The 21,483-nt window shown below is 36.0% G+C and overlaps 1 protein-coding gene across 1 annotated transcript in view; it reads left to right on the plus strand.

The window, feature by feature from the left end:
* GLIS3 (GLIS family zinc finger 3) overlaps positions 1–21,483 on the plus strand; it is a gene marked incomplete at its 3' end in the record, with an annotated part of 149,267 nt that overhangs the window by 91,593 nt on the left and 36,191 nt on the right. The window contains exons 4-5 of the mRNA XM_079548837.1: positions 17,909–18,070; positions 19,485–19,595. Of these exons, the coding sequence (XP_079404963.1) occupies positions 17,909–18,070; positions 19,485–19,595 (273 nt within the window). The remainder of the gene's footprint in view (positions 1–17,908; positions 18,071–19,484; positions 19,596–21,483) is intronic.

The raw sequence follows: 21,483 nt of genomic DNA on the forward strand, positions 1-21,483 counted from the left end.
GTATGCTCTGCAATAGCTCATTTTGCTATGTGCAATATTGGCGTTTAAACATTTGCTGTCAAGTCCTCAAAATTTGCAGCTGTAAAGCACTATCTAATGGCTCTGCCCTGACCAGAGTAGAGGTTGGAACTAGATGGACTTTTAGGTCACTTCAACCCAAGCCATTCAGTGAACATCTGAATAGCTCCGCTGACTAAGTTGTTTGCTTAAAACAACTCCACTGAGATTGTTGTCAACTGACAAATTATACAAAAATACTGCTACAGAATACCGGAGAAGGAATTTGTATTCCTTGGCACATAGTATAAGGAGTAACAAATTAGGAAAGAACCCTGAGCTAATCCGAACTCTGGGACATACTGTGTTGGAGGAGCAATTAGCCAGCCATTAGATAGCACTGAACAGTTAAAGTTGGGGATACCATTGTCTGGCAGCAGTACACATCAGCAGCCTTGTGCTGCTGAATTCATCTACATATCAAACCAGAACATTTGAACACTAAAATCACAAGACAAATTTAGCTGTCAGAATAAATGTTTGATTCAAGTTATAGGTGAATTGTTTGTGCTTGTACTTTTGAAAGTGCAAACTGTCTTTTTAATGGCATTTCTTAAACCCTTATTCAGTGCAGGTCACTATTAATTCATTTAATAATTTCAGAAAACACACACAGATCTGGATGCATTTTTTTTAATATACCTAGTCTAGGTATAGTATAGCTTCTAAATGTATCTGTTTTGTTCTGCTCATAGAATAGCACTATGCCAAAGCCCATTACAGTCTCAGAGGTATTTTGTAAAATAGAATACCACATAGTACATCTTACATGTTTTTAAGGTTTTATTCTCTGTTTCTGCAGTTGTGTAGATATTTATACTTTGATGCAATGATTACAAAACGATGTTTCTTTTATAAGTCAATTTTAATATCTTAGTTTCCCACTGGGAAGATTCTTTGCATGAAAGAGAACAGCAGTAACTCAAAACCTAGTTGATATAAGCACACTGATTCTAAGCTCTCTTTGAGTCTTTTTCTCTGAATTTTTTTGATATGGTTCTCACTGGGTACACAAACTATTTTATCACTTAGTGATATTTATGCTGTCATATGCACAGCATGAATATTCAGGACTATCAAGATAAAAGTTTGTTTTTGCTGAGTAGTGATGTCCCTTTGAAGTAAGTGTTTTATAAATATGTTTCAGTTCTAAAATATGTTGAATTACCTGAATGTATAAAAGCAATGTCAGGTTGACCAGAAATAATATTTTAACACCTAACTACTAGTCATTATGTGTAGCTGTATTTCACTGCTTTCTGTAACTCCAGAGTTTTAGTCAACTTCTGTCCATTTTGATACTTAGAAAGCATGAATTTCCTGTGGTAGCCAGATCAATATACCAATTAATGGCATGGATTTATAAGAGTCTGTCTAGAACTTCAAAATGATCTTTATCCTTACACCAATAGAAAACAGGAGTGTTTCTACATTGTAGAATGCTAATTAGATAATGATAACTTGACCTTGAGTCTTTATAAGTCTAGTTATAGGAAAAAACAATAATTTTGAAAAGCAAAAAGGTACAGTATTTTCCTTGATGCTATCCTTATCTGTCTTTGCCTCCAGGAGTTCTGGGTCCTCCACTTCTGTGTAGAATTGCCACAGTAATCTGAAGGACTCTGTTTCTTTACTGTTGGATCCTGAAACTGTTAGATATACAGAACACATTAGAGGAGTTAAGATATTAAGATTTCTGAGGATTGTTGGCATAAGTATGGCCTATTGTGCATCTGTAATCACCTTAATTGAAACTAAATGTGGTTTTTTGTTTGTTTTGGGATTTATACATATATTATTTATTTTGCATGATGATATACATCCTTTTCTCTCTTTTGTGGCTTTAAAACCTTGACACCTGTTGTTGAAGTAAAGTAAGCCAAGATTAGTATGGTAGGAAAATGGGAATAGTCTTTATTTTGTAAAGAATAAGAACAGTATATATTGCTATCTTTTTGTATTTATTTCTATGTGAATCCTTAAAAATAATGCTTTCTGAAGCTTAAGGTATCTGCTTTCCTGACTTGCAATGTTTGCAGAGAAGCTCATTTTTGCATTTTTGTTTCATCTGCTTTTGGTCACCAGTTGGCACTTCTAAAAAATCCAGAATTCAAGCTTCATATAAATTAGAAATATTGGTTTTGGATATTCACAGGAATCATCCAAACATATTAGTTCTAACAAATATTGTTATACATTGCAAGAGCAGTGGTTTTTCTATCTGCCTACAGATGCTAACCATTAAACAAATCAAAAGAAAAAAAAATCCATCCCCTTTCTCTGTATATAGCAACTCTCATTGTCAATTCTGCTCCCTGAAATAAATGGATAAATAACAAGAAATGGTTGAGTCTGTTCTAAATGATGAGTGACTGTCTCCCTGTAAAACTGATTAATGTTAGGGAATATGAAGACTGCCACACTCATTTCTTTCTCTCCTCTTTCTTTCCATCTACCCCATCAATGTTGATTCACCATGACTATTTTTAACAAAAAAACTTTTAGCAAAAGATGCTAGTCAGAGAATGTGCATAGTTTTAGAATCTTTGATTTTAAAAGTGATTTTAAAGTTCATGATGCTTGGCAATTTGTAGTAGTCGGCTGTTCCCCACTTATTCATACTACAATCAACACTGCGATTATTTTTTTTTTACTGCCAGTGAATGGAATAGCCATTTTGTAAGCCCCTTTCCCAAATGTAAATTAAAAGCAAGCTCAAAGTAACAATGTGGCTTTTTGAACTTTATTTTTTTCTTCTTAATTGTGGCTGCTTCCTTATGTGCCCAGAGAAGGAATGATAAAGGCCAGAAAGCAACTTAAGATTCACATTCAAGTCTTAGTTGCAAATAAAGGGTTAACTTTAATTTTGAATTTACCAGGATTTTAGCAGTATATCTCGCTGAAAGGAGGTGAAAGAATGTCATTATCACCAGACTTTGAATACTGAGTGATATCATTAGAACTCCACAAAATCCTGAGATTCTATGCAGCACTACCTTCTATTTCTTTCTTCTTTGCTTCTTTTCCTTCTTTAGCTCACATTCCTTAAATTTAACTCTAATGCTCTAGCCACTGTATTGATGATAAACTATAAGTCTTGTTTAAATACATGTAATTCACATAGATAAATAAATAAATAAATAAATAAATTTTCTCTTTAAATTGGATCCTCTTTGCTGAGGTCCATTGCATCTGCCTGATTTGATTAAATATTAAACTCTAGGGAATGTGCATTAGAAGGGATCTTAGACAGGGTGATTTTCAGATGTCCTTTTCAAGCCCTGTGATTCAGTGAGTCTGTGTGTCTATGCAAAAGCTTAGAAAAATTCCACTTTACCGAAATTAAGGAGAAAAAAATATGGCATTTGAAGGCTTTTGGGCAGAGATACCATGTACCTCTTGTTCCCTCTATTTGCAGAAATTTCCTTGTAATGTAAGGCAGCATTCAAGAGTGAATGTGCTGCAAAAATTGTTTAATATGTTGAGCTGCAAGTCATGGTAATTCAAACAAATTGGAACTGTCAGATGATTTAAGACAAAGGCCTTTCCATGGCCCTTCAGACGATGCCTTGATTGTTTGTGAAGGTGCTGAGAAAAAAGTGTTCTCTGCAAAACTTTCCATTTTTGCAACTTTGTTTTCCTTTAAAATTCCCTATGCCAACTCAAGACATGGTGCTAGCTCTGCATCAGTATGACCTGAAAGTTACCCTATTGAACTGAATGTACTTGCAACAGTGGAAGGGTGATTTAAAACTAGGTTGTGAAGAATTTATTGTCATAATAATTAAGTTCTAAATATAATTAGAAGGGATTTACTGCATTATGAGAGAATTATGAGACACCTTGCATCACTAATACCTTCAGTGACGCAAATTCTATGTCTGCATGGGTGCTTTAGAGACAGATTTTACCCTACTGCAGGTGAATACTAAATACTTTGTGGGTGGTATAATGTCAGATGAAGAACCTGACACAGGCCTGATTCACATATCACTTAGGTGCTGAGACTATGCAGAGGATTGTGTAGCCTTGATCTGCAGGATTGGGTTCAGAATGCTTCAGTGCTGACTACTGTTTCTGAGCAACTTTCCAAGAAATGCAGTCTAGATCTACTGATAATTTCTTCGTAGAATTTAATATCATAAGAAGTGATTTTCATTATCTCTTTTTAATTAAAAAGAAAAAAAGAAAACAGTGCTAAATTGTATTCCCATCATCACAAGCCACATACATCCTTCAAGTCTTCATTCACTTTAGTTATTTGAAGCTCTTTTAACTTATTTTGCAAAATGATTAGCAGTATCATTTTGTGACCCCATGTTGTTTAGCTAGTATTGCTTTCACCTTTCATGGGGTCAGAAGGCATAACTGAGGCGTACTGTCAAGACGCTTGGTGGGTTCTGATCACTCATTTGCTTTCTTGTAATGCAAGGGCCTGTTTAGTTTGACACTTGTGCTGCTGTCAGAGGCAATGAGGGTCAGCAGTTGTGGTGACAAATTGGTTTTGACAAGCTTAATGACCCTGATGAGGAGAAGTCTGCAGCCTTGATAGCAACTGCAGAATAATTGGTTAGCTCAGCCAAACAGGGAATGTGTTAAAATCCCAAATCCTCTCTGGAAGGCCAATTACACCATTCAGCAAAAGGGGTGGAATGTTGCCATCAGCTTCTGTATTGATACAAAAGCACTGTATGAACTGTATTTCCATTAGTTCAGTTTGGTTTGGTGGGACATCAGGACACTGAAGAAAATAATTAAGCCTTTCAAGCAATGTTCATACTGTAAATTGAAGCAGAAATTAAAGAGGAATCTTCATAAGAGTCCTTTGGGCCTCTCTGGACAACAGTGGCTTGTAATGTTTCAGGTAACTCTGTGCATGAATGTATATTGAATTCGCTAAATGCAGAAGACTTACTCAGGTTTTTCACAGATTTTCAGATGACAGGAAAAAGCATGTAATAAAGATCAGGTGACTAACAGAGTAACAGTTGTCATACACTTAATGGAGAGTGTTTAATGTCTGGTAGTGTTCATAAAAGAGTGTAATCACTATAGAAGTACCCTCATCCTCAGTTCCTCATAATACATGATGGTTTGGGAAGCACCGTATGTGTTGTTAAGAAGCAACAAAAGGTCACTACTAGTGGAGACAGCAAAGATGATTAGATGTGGGGCTTTCTTCTGAGCAAATACTGACAAAATAGAATCTATATCACAGTCTTCTTAACAAGCAATATTATCATTAACATCATACTTATTCTTTCTGGGTTCTGATTCCTGTTATGACTAACTTTAAAAGAAAGAAATCTTTTTTCTGCAATTGGTCAGTTTTTTATGGGAAATAATACTTGCTAATCTGCTACACTGAGAACTGCAACTGAGTGCTCCTTCAGTCACTTCTAAAGACTGAAACCTAAGTGATCTTCAAAGAAAAACCACTCTATTTTAATAGTTTATTGTTTCATAGGAAGCAAAGGACAAAATACAACTAAACATCACTGATGTTTCTCATGGTGCTACTGATGTCGCCAGAGTCAGTAATGTTGAGTACAGCAGGATCTATCCTGAGAAGATCACCCCTTGACATTAGTTAGAGTTGTACAGCTCTATGGAACAGTGCTAGCTTGTTCTTCATTTTAAGAATCACAGAATCACCAAGGTTGGAAAAGACCTCTGAGATCATCCAGTTGAACCGTCCACCTATCACTAGTATTTCCCACTAAACCTTGCCCCTCGGTGCAACATCTAAATGTTTCTTGAACACTTCCAGGTATGGCAACTCCACCACCTCCATAGGACTCCCTTCCATCTCACTCTTAACAGAGAAGATAATATTACATGAAGATAATTATGCCTGCTTACAAGCCTATGACTAATAAATGCATGTGGGATTTATCAGTATACCTTGAAGTATAATACACATCTTACCTTGTACTGGGACATCTGTGCAAGCAGATGCTCATCTCTTTCATAACTTTTTCTCTCAGATGGTGGTCAGGCACTGGAACGGCCTGCCCAGGGAGGTGCTGTAGTCGCCGTCCCTGGCAGTGTTCAAGAGGTGTCTGGATGAAGCATGGTTTAGTAGCTTGTGGTAGCTATAGCTATTCCCTGTGATGGGAGGACAATTGCACTAGATGATCTTGTAATTCCTTCCCAACCTTGTGATTCTGTGATTCTATGGTTCCATAACAATGTAAACAGTTATTTTGAAGTAGATAGGTACATTATGGTAGATGTAGCACATCTACATTAACTTTAAGCACTGCACTTGATTAGAAGGTGGACATAAACCCAGATTTAAAATCAGATTTAGTTTTCTGTTTCTACTAGCTCATATTAGCTTTACCTGATGTTCATCTGTGTCATGTGATTATCTGTATTTATATCATCTGACTTTGTTTCAATGGCATAGGCCATTACAATAGAAAATAAAGCACGATGCTTTTAGCTAGCAGTGCAAAAATAGCTCTAATATCTGTTGCATCTTCTTCACAAAATTATTTCACTGGGAAAGAATTCATTTCAAGGACTATTGAATATTTTAACAATATAAAATGGATTAGGTAAATGTTAAGTTGCGAAGGGAGAATTCATACTAGGAAGAGTGCAGTGTCCACTAAGGAGAAATTGAAGAAACCCCTTCATGTTCTGTTGATATGTTCTAAAGATAGTTACTTACCAAGTAATCCTTTATTCTGCTTTGGTGAAATTCAAAGCTTCTCATTGTTTCCATCATAAATTTGCACAGTTCATCCTCTGCTTGAGCATCTGAAACTGCAGATACTTGAGGATTTGTTCTTTCTGGTGACGCCCACGAGCAGTAAAAATTTGGTACAATCATCAATCAGTTCTTATCTAAAATACTCTGTAGGTGTCTCACAACCAATTGTAGTGTCAGACACAACACAAAAATAAATAAATGTCTTGTAATTCACTCACTGAACATATGCTTACCTTGAGGAATGGACAAACTTCCTTAATTTTAATCATATGTCCTGCCTAGCAATCTCCTGTTCCTACTTTATGCATCTCTTTCTTCCACCCTGCCTTATATGCTCCAGACTGGCTTCTCTCCTCTCAGTCTTGTACTTCATCCCCAAAGTATGTTGCTCCTGTAAATTCTGTAGATCTTTCAAGGCTTTCCTCCAAAATTGCAATCTGATGCTTGATATGTTAAAAATTCATATATTCATCAAGGCTTGTGTCAACTCCACTAACACTCTGCGCCTATTGCTTTATTTCTCTACGTAGTTTTTCTTGCCATTGATCATTTGATTCAACCTAGTTTAAACCCTGCTTGCATAGTGAGAACTACTCATGTAAGATGTGTAAGAGATTTATTTACTTATATATTCAAGTGGAAGAAGTGCATTGCATGACACAGTGATGGATATTTATACCCAAACAACTTAATAATTCTGTTTCTGCATCACTGCCATGCCTCTTCTCTAGAGCCTAAGGGAAAGAACAGTGTTCAGCACACCTCTAAACCATCTCTGTTGCCATAGTCATCAACTTTTCCTCTATTAATTTTTTGCAGAGATTTTTTGCCTCACCACAAGGGAGCTTTTTGGCATTAATCTCTCAGGGTCCTATCGTAGCCCTTTTGTCACAAAGATTATTTGCTTAAATGGGATTAAATGTTCCTATCTGTGACTTAAAGAAGTGCAGCTTTTCAGGAGGATCCACATGGATTTTATGTTCTATTACCTTTTTTGAAAGGGGAACTTAAATCTTTTAGCACAGTCCTTGTGGCAGGAAGAATAACAATCCTGGTGGTGAGTCAGAGCAGACGTTGGTGGCCATTGTCTTTTGCTGCTAAGCTCTGTAGTAAAAAAAGGATGTGACCTAACCATAGGTTTACAGCCAGGTGTGCCAGCAGTTTTGCTGGGTGTTGTCCTGATGTATGCCTTCCATGGTCCTTCGGATTCTGTACTGCATGGTCAGCCTTTGCTATTAACTCCTGATCCTTCTCCTGATATCCAGACACATTTGTTGATTTGGTTGGTCCTGCCTTTGTCTGATCTAATGTCCAGCTGTAATATTTATACTACCAGATTTTTGATGGTGGTGTTAACCCAGACATTGGTCCCAACTTGCTGGTGACACCCTGAGTGCAACTACTATCATTTGGCCTGGTTGTCACCATGGCCTAACCTGACCTCACAGCCCCTCTCTGACCAGGCCTAGCCTAAAATAGAGCCCTGTTTGTCTTTGCAGTGTGATTTCTGGTGACACCAAAATTTTCCATCAGCTGTGAGGAATGACTGTAAGAGATAAGTCTCAAGCACATAAACTGAGTTGTTTATGATGATGTAGTAACAAACTGTTCTTAAGTTAGGAATTTATGATGATGTAGTAACAAACTGTTCTTAAGTTAGGAAGTGAGCTTTGCTGCCATTGAATGGAAGGCCGTGCTGATTCCCTCATCTGTCTTTTCTGATGTTAATGTGGAGAAAGGATAGGAGGAACTGAATCCCTCTTTTTTTTTTTTTTTTTTTTTTTTTTTCCATTAGTATCTGTTTGTTCTTTGCACGTACATGAAAAGAGGATAATAACTTCTAGAATTTTCCTTTTCACTGATGTGGGATCACTACAAAATATGTTACAAACTGACTTGGCACTTAGAGGCAGGGCGGTTCTTTATCCTAAAAGGAAGGTGCTTAGTTTTGCTTCTAGTTTTCTCCTTTTACTATTTTCTTTTATTTCAAAAAGATTTCTTAATTTCCACTTTCAATTCAAGTCATAATCATTAGACTTCAGCTCATTCTTGGTAAGTGGTATTTAACCTCTGATCTATTCTCTTCCATTGGTTTCCTCATAGATTGCTAACTCATAGAATCATTAAAGTTGGAAAAGACCTCTAAGATCATCAAGTCCAATCCCAACCCATCCCCACCATGCCCATTAACCATGCCCCTCACAGACATATCTTCATGATTCTTGAACACCTGCAGAAACAGTGACTCCATTACATTCCTGGGCCACCTGTTCCAGTGCCTCACCACAATTTCCTAACATCCAACAAAATTATATAAGTATTCGGCTGAGGCGAATTGATTTACATATTTGCAAGATGGCACACAGATTTGTCAGTGCTGCGAGAAACTGAGTGAACAACCCATCTCATTACTCACACCAGAAAATGCTTCTTTCATGTAACTCAGGCACATTCCTATTATACAGCTTAGCAGTCGGGAAAGAAACTGTTTCATCTTATTTAGATGCAGTAGCTCTAAACTAAAAGCCTCAGAGCTCAAAATAAGCAGAGAAGCTCAGAAGCTCAGATTTGCTCAGTGATTGAACATAGTAACCTGCAGCATACCCACAAAGGTAGTTTTGCCTTCTCTTTCTTAGTGTAGATATTTTTCAAATTCATATTTCCAGTTTTCACTGTTTATTCTTCTGCCATCCTTTAATTATACTCTATTAGACATAAATAAATGAGTTCAGTGCCAGCCAAGAGAAGATTTTACTCTCTTTCCCTTCTCTCTTTTCCAAATTAATTTTTCCAATTAATCAGACCTATTTGTCATTTCAATAGTTATTTCCCTTCTGAGGCCACACCACAGTATGAACTGCATTGCCATCACCTAAATTATTGTCACCATCTTCTCACAGTCTTGGCCGACTTACATCTGTATGGCCCTGTATCTTGCCCTCCTGAATCTGGAGAGCTTGCTCACCAGGTGGGTCTCTGTAAGCTTTCCCAGCTCTGTTTTTAACTCTTTGGCTTATAACATGTGGGAGTATTGTCTGAGTTGTCATGAATTTTGGGATTTAGTTCCAGATAGTCAAAAGCATGTTTTCAACTGAACAAATCAAAGGAAGCAAAAAAGCTTCTTTCTGTCCTTATTCTTATTAAACTTCCCAGCAGGGTGGAAGATTAAAGAATGCACAGTCCAGATCCAGAAAGAATTCCTAATTTATGTTCTTTCTTCTTTATAAGATACAGAGCTTAATCCTTTCTTTAGAACTTCTTTCTTTTTTTGTCTTTCTTTTTTCTTCCTTTTTTTTTTTTTTTTTTTTTTTTTTTTTTTTTTGACAAAAAAAATAGGGCCTAATTGGAAAAAGCTGAGGGTGCTAAGCAGCCAAGAATAGAAAACATTTACTGAGCAGGGATTGCATTTTTTATGTTGGAAATTTGCATACGGATTACTTTTTGAGTAGAAAAGAAACATCCTCTGCCTGTTTGTAATTGTGATGGACTCCCACTGATTACAATGCAGGCAGTTTTGTCTTGTATTCCATCAGTCTTTTCTTGTATCTCTCTCTCAATACATGAGGTGAATATTCTCCTTTGCTTTGCCATGTAAGTGCTCTTTTTCACCTCTGCTCAGCAAAGGAGAAAGCTATGATTTTACATGATACTTAGAGTAAATCTGCACAATCCCACTGTTAATGCCCTGAAAGGTGCTGCGAAGCTATTCAGCTAGCAATACTTTGTTGAGGCACTATAATTATCATGGATTGTGGCCTAAGGATTAGAAAACTAATTCTTCATTCCTTTCATATCCCAAATACCCACTGACTTGAGTGAAAATGATGCATATTTGAAGCATGCAGAATTGAGGCCTGGTTAGTATGACTGAACTGTGGGCTGACAGTAATATGCTCGTATATAAGGTTAAGACCTTTTGTTTAATTTATTATCAGTTGCTTGCATTTTTGCTGAATAGCAACTTACACTGAATTTTCTGTTTTGTAATTTTTCAGTAGCCGTGCATATATTAATCTAAACACCTTTCAATTGAGCATCAATTAATCTGCTTTAAAATTTGACATTGTGATATCCCATTTTGGAGTCAGTGAGAAATGTTGCTGCTGTTTATGAGCCTGTATTTTTGGTGAATACTTTATTTATGTATTAGGAAATGCAGTTAAGAGGTCTCTGACAATAAAAAGATTCCTGTCACAGGCAGCAAATTTTCTTTTCCAAATTCAGAAAAAAAGCAATGGGAAAAATAATAAAATATATTGGAGGGTTTCACTGATACTGTGACATTTAAAATGTTATTAAAAGGAAAATGCTAAGTGTCTTGAAAGAAAAAAGCAAACTGTACCTTTCATTTGATTAAAACTGAGATTACTGTGCTGTAGTTTGGATATATTCTCAATCTAAAGGAAGTGGTTTTGAGAATATCAGTGTAATGTCTTCCGTTTTATTCAGCAATCAATCTTTTTGGATCTTATTTGTTTATTTTTCTCTGTGTGTGTATGAACAAATAGTTTGAAGGAGAACTTTTTCCCTCAAGACCCCAGCTTTAGTAATGCAATGGTACTGTCTTGTATGTAATGAAATGTTGTAACTGCATAGTGATACTTTTCCTTAATACTATGTGGCTGAGACTGCAGCTCAGTTCCTTTTCCTGTTTCCTGATAAAATACCTACATAAGTCAGCTGACAAAAAGAAGAAATTCCTCTAACAAAAACAGAGGACTTGCATCCAGTGTAAAGGATGTGGTTAGGTTTTCTCTCATAGGTCTAAAGAAACGAGCTGAAGAAGATTGGGAATTCTCTTCCTTGGGTTCAATGCTATGATAATGCATTTCCTTAAATTATTAATGAAAACATACTCTTTTTGTCAAAATACAGTTAAACATTAAAAAAAAATCCTTAGTTTTGCCTTCCTGTTTTGCTTTTTTTTTTTCCAAATTGTTTTTGAGATCAATTGAGATCAATTGTTTCACAGATGTGCTTTTGTAAATTACTTGTAATGTAAAGAAATAAGTAAAACTAACTTCAAAAATATTTACAGTTATTACTCAATAATGTTTTCCTGCTTTCATGAATGTTTCTTGCTTCTGTCCTTTTGCCATTATGAACTTATTGTAATGAAAACTACATAGATTAAGCAGCTTGAACTTCTATTCCAATATCTGAAAAGAAGTTCAAAATATATTACCTCCCACAGAAGAGTGTTGAATGAATTCCAACATATGAAATTCGTGAAAAATTGTATTGTTTTTGCATAATAATTTTTCTTGGTTCTTGAAATGAAAAATTAAGTTGCCATGCATCTCTATAAGACAGAACTTAAACTTAAGAGTTTTGCCTTTTTCAAGATGTTATTTAGTGTATTTTTCAAACTACCCTTGAACTTCTAAACTCAAGTCAAGGCTTGGCCAATTGTATTTTTTTCTCTTTGAGGTGTCTCATTATGCTTTCTATCTCAGGCACTTTAAGTGAAACATCACCTTACATAAACAAGCAACCAATTACATTATGCCTTATGCTTTTGCTTTAATAAAAACTCTCTGACTGGGACCCTCAATTAACGTGAGTGTCAGTTCGTCAAAACTGAGTCATTCAAGCATTTTTGTTTCCAGGTCAACTTCTCTTAAGTCCATAACTTCTTGTGTTTATAGACATGTTCTACTGTATTCTACTGTCTTTTCTTTAGCCAAATGTTGTACCTGTGAAAGGTCAAATGGACATCTCAGTGCTTATTTTGCTTCTGTCACTGATCTACATGGCTTTTTGAAATTTAAAAAAATCCATAGGAAAATACATTTGGGCTCTGTAAATAGTGGAATTTACTAATAGACTAAATGCCAACTGGCATCTGCCTTTTACTCATGTAGTTTGGGCTAGAAGGAACCCCTTTCATAGGTATGTAAACAGCTGTGCTAAGAGCTTTTACAATGTCAGCTGTGAGTTATGTACCACATATTTACCACTTACATATTTACCAGTAGTCTCATGTATATCAAAGATAATCTTATTGCTTTCCTGTCTTTAACATTTTCCTATCAGTAAATAATACCAACTGAGCTATATGTTTTTAAACAACTGTAAAAATAACACTTTGATGGTATTTGTAAGACAGTTTGCATGCTTGCTTGTTTGAAGCTTTAGTTGCCAATTTGTGCATTTGTGGATGCAAAGGGATGGGATACAGTGGGATAGGATAGAGCTGAAAGGAATATTCCTATTCCTATGCATGGCTGTTTCTGTTAATTTTTTTTTTTTTTTTAATTTAAAATTGAATGAATCTAATCTGAAATTGGGCAGGGAACTGGATGAAAAAATATCACCTAGACTCTTGTTTCTTTTCCACTTAGGTATGGCTTCAAAGGATTCCTGATCTTTTACTCCTTTCTTTTTTACTTCTAGTGAAACAGAAATCAAAATGTTGGTCTTTGTAAGATTCACAACAGCAAAATGCTCCTATATAAGTCTTCCCCATGAGAATGTGATTTATATTCACTCAACTCTGCATCTGAAAATCTATTATTTTGGCATATGTTTCTTAAAATACTTGCAGGGCTTTTTTTTCTTTTTTTCTTTTTTTCTTTTTTTTTTTTTTTTTGTGGCTTGGTTAAGGGATATTTGGGTTTTTTGTTGTTGTTGTTGTTGTTGTTGTTGTTTTTGAGTTAACCTGCAGAAAGAAGCATTCAGCTCCAGATGAATTCTACAAGGTTTAGCAAGTAGAACAAGTATAATTTAGTTGCCACTTGAATAGTGAACAGTTTTCGCATGATATCAATCTTGTGTTCAGAAAGCCTCGAGTGTAGATGGTGACCTCAGTTTTTAGAAGATCAAAAAAGATATTTTAGAAAAGAATAGAGAAGAAGAGAAAGAAAGTGGAAAGACCAGAAAACATCAAGATCGCTGTCTTCCAAAAGAAAGCAGTGGAAGAGTTTCCAAATTTTTTGTTCTTCCTCTAATTTTTTCTATTCCATGTGGCTTTTGAGTCTGTACCAACTGATGTGTTCAGTAATAGTTCATTTTAAAGGGGCATATAAAAATATTTACCTACTCTACAGTAACAGTAGAGTACAGTAACAGTAGCTTCTAATGCTGGAGTGTCCATGTTCACTAAAACTAATGCAAATACTAAAGAGACACATTTCCATGGTAAATGAGTCTCTGACGCCTTTATTTCAGAGGATAAAGAATATTCAGTGTTCATTGCTTCATTTAAGTTGAAGAGTGAAGATCTCTGAAATATTTGGCATGCTACATTGATCAAGAGCACATAAAGAGCAATCTGTAATGAGAGCTCTCTGAGAAGAGAGTATTGTCTCTGGGCTACATGTTTGCCTCTTCCACCTTTACTGAAGTTTGGTGACATCTTTAATCCACTAGTTCTGTCCCATCAGAACTGACATGCTGGTGTTCTCTGTGAATAGTGACCTCCCTGAAAAGCATATTTAAATTGGTTTTTATTGTTACTCCTTTTTGTTTACTTCTTTTTTTCTGTTTATTTAATTGCATTTTTCACTTACAGCTGCAGTATGTAGCTTTTCTTCCTTAAAATATACCTAAGTCGACAGATGTATGAGAAAACAGAAATCAGATGAAGATATAGTTTATTACTTGCCTATTCACACATACACACTCAAAAAAGATCTGTTCCTTAGACAGAATCTCTTTACATATGAGCAATATATAGAATACACACTTCCTTGTAATCTATTAAATATAGTAAGCCTTTTAGCTTGAAGTAAGCACAAAGATAAAAAAACAATACACTTCAGGCTTACTCATGGTCTGAAATTGTATTTTTGTTTACTGTTATGCTTACAACATGCAAGATCTTAAAACTGTAGTGCAATTTGCCTGAAATACCTAAAGAGAAGATACTGCAGTGGAACCAACTGACTTCAGCAAGCTTTGGACCAAATACTAATTGACTAGCAATCAACTTACTATGCAATAAGTTATAATAGTGTTTATAATCTATGCAATACATATAAACATAGTCTGTCATTGTTTACTGGAACAAAAATTTCCAAGACACTATCATTTCATAGTCTTAACTGTTAAAGTAGAAATTAATCCCAGCCTTCACATGTCTCGAGGAAAATACAGACTTGGACATGCAGCTAGGTAATCACCATGTCACAAAATGTATTCCATTCAGATAGAAATGGTTGCATTATAATGTAGTGCTACTCTGGATGCAGCGTTCTTCCCCATTTAACTACCGTAAGGGTTGAAAGCATGAAATGAACCTGAGCTTTTTAAATCTCAGCTGCAGCCTTCAATGTCCTTGTTGGTGAGCACCTGATGTCATCATTTTGAATGAAGTCTGACACTAATTATGTGTCATTCACAGATTGCCGGTCAGGAGAGTCTTGGTGAATAAAAAGCTATTCGAAAGGTTTTTATGTGAGGTCTTACTCTCAATTTTTTAAGAGCCCTCACATCTCTTGTAAAGTAGCACCCTGCTAATGCTGATGAGGAAGGGAAATGCTTTTTAAAAGACTATTATTTATGTTTGAAATGCATTGTTCTTGTTTGGAAGCCATATAAAGAACAGCTTCTACATTTGATCTTGTAATGAACACAAATCTGGGGAAAGATACTTTGTCCTTGTCAGACCATCTGCCTTGGTGCTGACACAGAACCTTCCAGGTCAGCTTATCAAAATATTCAAAATTAATTGAAAAAATTACATAAAACATTAGTAATTTTTCATTTTCATTTTGTCCTTTTTCTGCTGATAAGTAATTTTAAAGCTCTGCAAGATTATGGAGCAATTCAAAGATTTGTTTTCTGGTCTTGTGTTGCAGATTACTTGTTCCTCTGTAGTTTTCAGGGATGCAATTCTCTCCATTTGCATGCACGTATCCTCATATGACAGCATTCAGAAAGGGCTTATTCATTTCATTCAGATCACTTTCTCCAAAGATTAGGATTTAAATTTTTTGTTTGCCATGAATATGGTCAGCTTATTAGTATTACTCTAGAAAGTAAGTCAAGCAGCTAGTCAAACCATACTCAAACACTTGCTGCTGCAAATTGGATCCAAGTGAAACCAGAATATCTGCACAAGGCCAAGACAACATTCTGTACTGTCTTCAAGCAGGCATTCTCATACCATTTGCATCTTTCAGCACTTTCAGGTACGTTAGATTTTCTCAGTCTGTTCCCAAAGACTCAGTGAACCACAAGGAGCAGGCGGTAGTTCTTCACATTTACAGAGTTGCATTTCTGTTACAAGGACACTTTCTGTTTTTTCTCCTGCATCACTTAGAGGGAGCAAGCATTATCAAGCTTTTGCTTCTGCAGTCTGGAATGGAAGAAAGACAGTGCAGAAAACTAGCGTGATGACATGGTGGACTTTGCGGAATGATTGCAGTACAAAAGGTGCACTGTAAAATAGACAAATGAAAAGCAATACAAGCAGGAACAAAACATGAAACTTATATTTATACAATATAAAATTCAGCCTGGCTGACAGTGTGTCTGATTGGGAATTTAATATTACCAACTGTAATGAAAACCCTCTTTAAAATCTAATGACTGAAAAAGTGAGAAAAAAATGAGGGTTAGATGTAGAAAAGTGATCTTACCTGAATGTCTAGCACTGGAAAAAGTATCTTTACTGAAATACTGATTCTCTACTTCATATCCAGTGTTAATCAGAGGTAGTTGAAAGGGGACCAGAGTAATTATCAGTGCAAAAAGAAAAAACCCCAAAACTGCATTTTTTTAAAAGAAAATGCATCTATATGGTTATGTGCAATTAGTCATGGGCAGATGTGGGTGAGCCATGGATTAACTGGCAGTTGTAAAGTATGGCTATGTAGTTTCTTCTGTACTGATTATAGAATATTTTCTAAGAGTATTTTTCCCAAAATAAAAGTATTAATATATATCTTGGGTTTTATTGACTTTTTTTGAGGGTCTTACAAATTAGTAACAGTAATTAACAGTAATGGCAATTGTGATCAGAATTATGGCAGTCTTTTTCTACCTGTGCTTTTGAAAACACATGCACTGAATAAAGCATAATAAAAGGTATGTATACATTATTCTAGAAAAGAATAAGTGAAAAATAGCCTGTTTCTTTTCAAGTATGAATAAAAGGAACAGGAGAAATTTTGCATTAATGAATTACTATTCTTACAGGCATCCAAAAACTTCAAACTAGATTTAGATATTGCTCAGTAGAATGTGCAACAGTTGAAACTGGTGGAATTAATTGATCTTATCTAGTAGAATTGTAAAAACTTAATTTGTAACAATCATAACTATTTAAGTCTAATTGAAATGAAGTCTACACAAAATTACTGATTTCAAACAGAACAGATGGTTTTTAGTATTCTTGAGGATGAAATTTACTATGGGAGCATGACAGCTGGAGAGCTGTTTTGGTTTTTTTTTGGTCATATAAGCTTAGGTTTCTCTGCAGATGTGAAACTTGATTAAGGGTAGAAATACTGCCACATGATTATTGGTTACCCATAGGGATTAGATACCAATTTTATGGGCTCTAGTGATTAACTCATTATTTTTATACCTCATACAAATACTTACAGCAGAAACGTAAAGAAATATTTCAGAAGTCATTATAATACCACTGGGGTTGATGATCTCTGTTCAAGCAAATAGGTGTAAGGTGATTACACAGAGATTTATGACTTCTTTCTTCACTTCTCTCAACAGCATCAATAAGGCAGAGGAGACTGACATTTTCCTTTCTGGGTTTTGTTGTTGATGTGTATGTTAGGTGATACTGACAGATGCCTCTGTTCAGCCAAAGCCTGAGCTGAGATAATGGTGGCTAGCTCTGGGCACAGTGACGATCCTTCCAGAGAGGCTAGGTGGTGTTGAGATCTGAGCTGACTGGTGACTTTGGGCCTCGTTGGCACTTTGTAAATTAGCAGTACAATGTTGTTTCCTAATTCAGCCATATGCTAGGGAGATAAATACACTCTTATGTTCCCAGTGGTTCCAACTCAGCTGCAATGCCAGGCTTTCCTCCCTTCCACAGAGGTGTCCAGCCATAGCAGACTAGAGATCCCTGCAAGTCCAGTCACTTTTCTGTTCAGTGTTTGCTGTTACAGTTTGCTGTGTTTGCCTTTCCTTCCAACCATTTGTCTTTGTCTTTTCTAGTTTGAAGGCTGCAAGAAGGCCTTTTCCAGGCTAGAAAATCTCAAGATTCACTTAAGGAGTCATACAGGTGAAAAGCCATATCTTTGTCAGCACCCCAGCTGCCAGAAGGCCTTCAGCAACTCCAGCGACCGTGCCAAGCACCAGAGGACACACCTGGACACTGTAAGGAAGTGGAAATAGCATTGTAGTTGCCTGTGCATTAGACTCTGTGCTCTTTTCTGCTAGCTTGGTGGTAGCAGGTAGCTAATAGCCATAGAGATAGGAGAAAGTCCTGCTAGGGCTTTTCAAGTTGATTAAAAAAGCCATAGCTCCATGGGCTTTATTGAAGGAAGAGGGAATGGCTTCCTCCCTCATAAGTGAGATGTAGGAAACCTGAGGTCAGTATTGAAAGACACCATCTGTGATAATAACTGGTATAAATAACTCTGACAAAAACTCCATTGAATGTTAGAGGCTGGAGCACACCAGAAAGACAACAGAGGAAGAATTTTCTGAATCCAAAATTTTCATACCATAAATTGTTGCTTGTGAATTTGATTCACAGCCAAGATTTGTTTAATAAATCTTTTGTTTCACAACAAAAGAAGATCAGGTTTTGTCAGTGACAAGCAGTTTCCAATGGGCAGAAGTCCAGAAGAATGAGAACAATGCCATTTCAAATAAACAGGCTGTCACAAAACTTAAATGATAGTTTTTGGAAACTTGATAGTATGGTCGATGTGTTGATCAATTGCACAAGCGTGCTCTCAAAAATGCTTTACAAAATGGCTGAATTGTGAAATAGCTAGTTTTAGCATTCAGTATATTCTGCTCATCCAGTACTCTTTTTCGTGGGTCCAGCAATTCTTTAGAGAAGACAGGTTAAAACAGGCAGAAGGAGGGAGTTGTTAAGATGTTCGTTAATCTAGTGATTTAGATTATTTGGGCTTTATGTCTTTTTAGAAAACTGTGAAGGTATTACAGAACTGGCATCAATCTGAACTAGTGTTATTAGAAAAAATGAGCCTAAGGTCCTTGTCTTATACTTCACAATAAAACATGTGTTTTTAATACTTTATTATTCAGTGTTTGCACTGCAAAAAAACACTGGTTTTTGCTTGCTCTCTATGTAATATAGTAAGCTAACACTTTTTCTTGTTCTTTTTTTCTGAAGCGGATTCTTCTATAATCCTAAACAGTCTATCTGGGCCTTTACTGCAATTTCTTTACCTGATACACTAAAGAATGTAATTACTGATTAAGTCAAAGATTGCTCTGAGGGTGAAAGAATTGTGAGTATACCTAACAATATTCATTGTACTGATTCAAAAAAACAAAACAAAAAAAAAGGTAATAATGAAAGATGCCATAGTGAATGCTTTTCCTTTGGTTTTTCTTCCATATTAAACTTACTTTCCTCCTTTCCCTTTCTAATAAATTTCTGAGCCTTGAGCTTCTAATAGTGCGCAACATTTTGTTTTGTAGTAATGTGATTTGCAGGCTCAAAAGGGATTGTCATGAGTTAAAATAATCCGCAATTTAACGCCTGCTTGTTTATACCTTTTTTTTTTTTTTTTTTTTTTTTTTTATGACTCAGAAACCTTATGCATGTCAGATTCCAGGATGTACTAAACGATACACAGATCCAAGCTCCCTGAGAAAACATGTGAAAGCACATTCTTCCAAAGACCAGCAAGTTAGGAAAAAGGTAAATTTTCTATTGTGTTAGCAGGTACAAATATTATATGGAGAAGTCAGTATTCTAATATTAGATGTGTAATTCATATTAAGTGCCTTCACTGATTTCACACTGTTGATGAGAAAAACCATTAATGGAAGGTAATAAAATTATCATTCTTATATAAATCGTAATTTTTTGTTTGACTTTATGAGACTGTCTTCTTTAGTACTCTTTATTTGCTGATATGATGATTTATTAGTAAACCTACATAATGAGCAAAATTTAAAGTGATTTTTGAGAAGAGAATTTTTTGTTGTTATTGTTGTGACATCTGATTACTATATAATGTTATGAAATCCAAGCCCATCTCAAATGGAAAGATGGATTTTCAGGATGGATGGGCAGTGTATGATTCAAGCTGTAAAGACACCTCCAAATAACAAGACATTTCACAACACTAGATCCCTTTGAATGTCAGCTCTGAGTCAACAGTTATTTGTATGCAGAAATGTGTCTTTGAAGAGCTGAGCTCTGACCTAAGGGAATGATGTGGATTTTTTCTGAGCATTTTTTTTTTTTTAATGTTACATTAATCACTGGCATTATTTCATTAGTTTAGATCACGGCAGAAAAGAAACATAAGCTCTCATTTTAAAGGAAAGTAATTGGATATTAGGAAGAATTTCTTCTCAGAAACAGTGGTTAGACGTCACTGTCCCTGGATGTGTTCAGGGAGAGGGTAGATATAGTACTTAGAGACATGGCTTAATGGGCAATATTGGTGATAGGTGGACAGTTGGGCTGGACTGGATGATCACAGAATCACTAAATTGCAGGGTTTGGAAGGGACATCAAAGACAATCGAGTCCAATCTCCCTCCTAAAGCATTTACTCTATAATATGTCACACAGGTAGGTGTCCAGATGGGTCTTCAAAGTATTTGTAGGAGGAGACTCCATAACCTCTCTGTGCAACCTGTTTCAGTACTCTGTCACCCTTACCATAAGGAGGGTGACAGTGACTCCCATCTTAGGGATCTTTTCCAACCTTAATAATTCCGTAATTCTATGGTTCTATAATTCTGTCATCCTGATAACAATGTAACTTGTGTGAATTGGTATAGAAATAGATATCTCTTTGAGATATTACCCTATATAAAAGGAGTTCTCATTTAAAAATTTTAAACTTAATGTACAGCTTTTCATGGTGAGTAGCAAAATGTGTTATTTTGCACAACATAGGAAAAGGAAGAGGATAGTCTTAAAAGCTGCAGCATGCAAATCTGAGTAGTAAATTTTGATTAAATTGTTTGTTCTGATCAAAAGCAAGATCTGGCAGTAGAGATCTTAGTATCAGCTTGTGAGGAACTGTCCTGTAGTATTAACAAATAGAGGCCTCTGAACTTAGGAGTGCCCACTCTTAAATTGGAGACTGGGTAACCATGCACTTGTTCATGTGTGTGCTGACTACAGGCAGGACTGCTGAAGCTGGTCTTTGAGCACTGCCCTGCCTTTCCCAGGAGGACAGCACAGCTGTCCAGCCACTGGCTGTTACAGATTTCACAGGCAGATAAAGTAAGTGACAAGCAAGACTGCATTGTAAGAAATTTGTGTGAAATAAAATTGTCATAATGGGCCTGAATACAAATGATCTTAGAATGGGTTGAGTTGGAAGACACCATAAAGATCATCTACTTTCAATCACTTTTTAGTGGATAGGATTGGCACCCATCAAATCAAGCTGCCCAGGGCCTCATCCAGCCTGGCCTTGATCATCTCCTTGATTCCATTCCAGGAATGGAACATACACAGCTTCTCTGGGCAACCTCTTCCAGCACATAACTACCCTAACATCTAACCTAAATCTCCCCTCTTTTAGTTTAAAACCATTCCCTTTAGTCCTATCAGACAATTTA

Source organism: Tetrao urogallus, assembly GCF_951394365.1.
Source record: "Tetrao urogallus genome assembly, chromosome: Z".
In the NCBI taxonomy this organism is placed as follows: Eukaryota; Metazoa; Chordata; class Aves; order Galliformes; family Phasianidae; genus Tetrao; species Tetrao urogallus.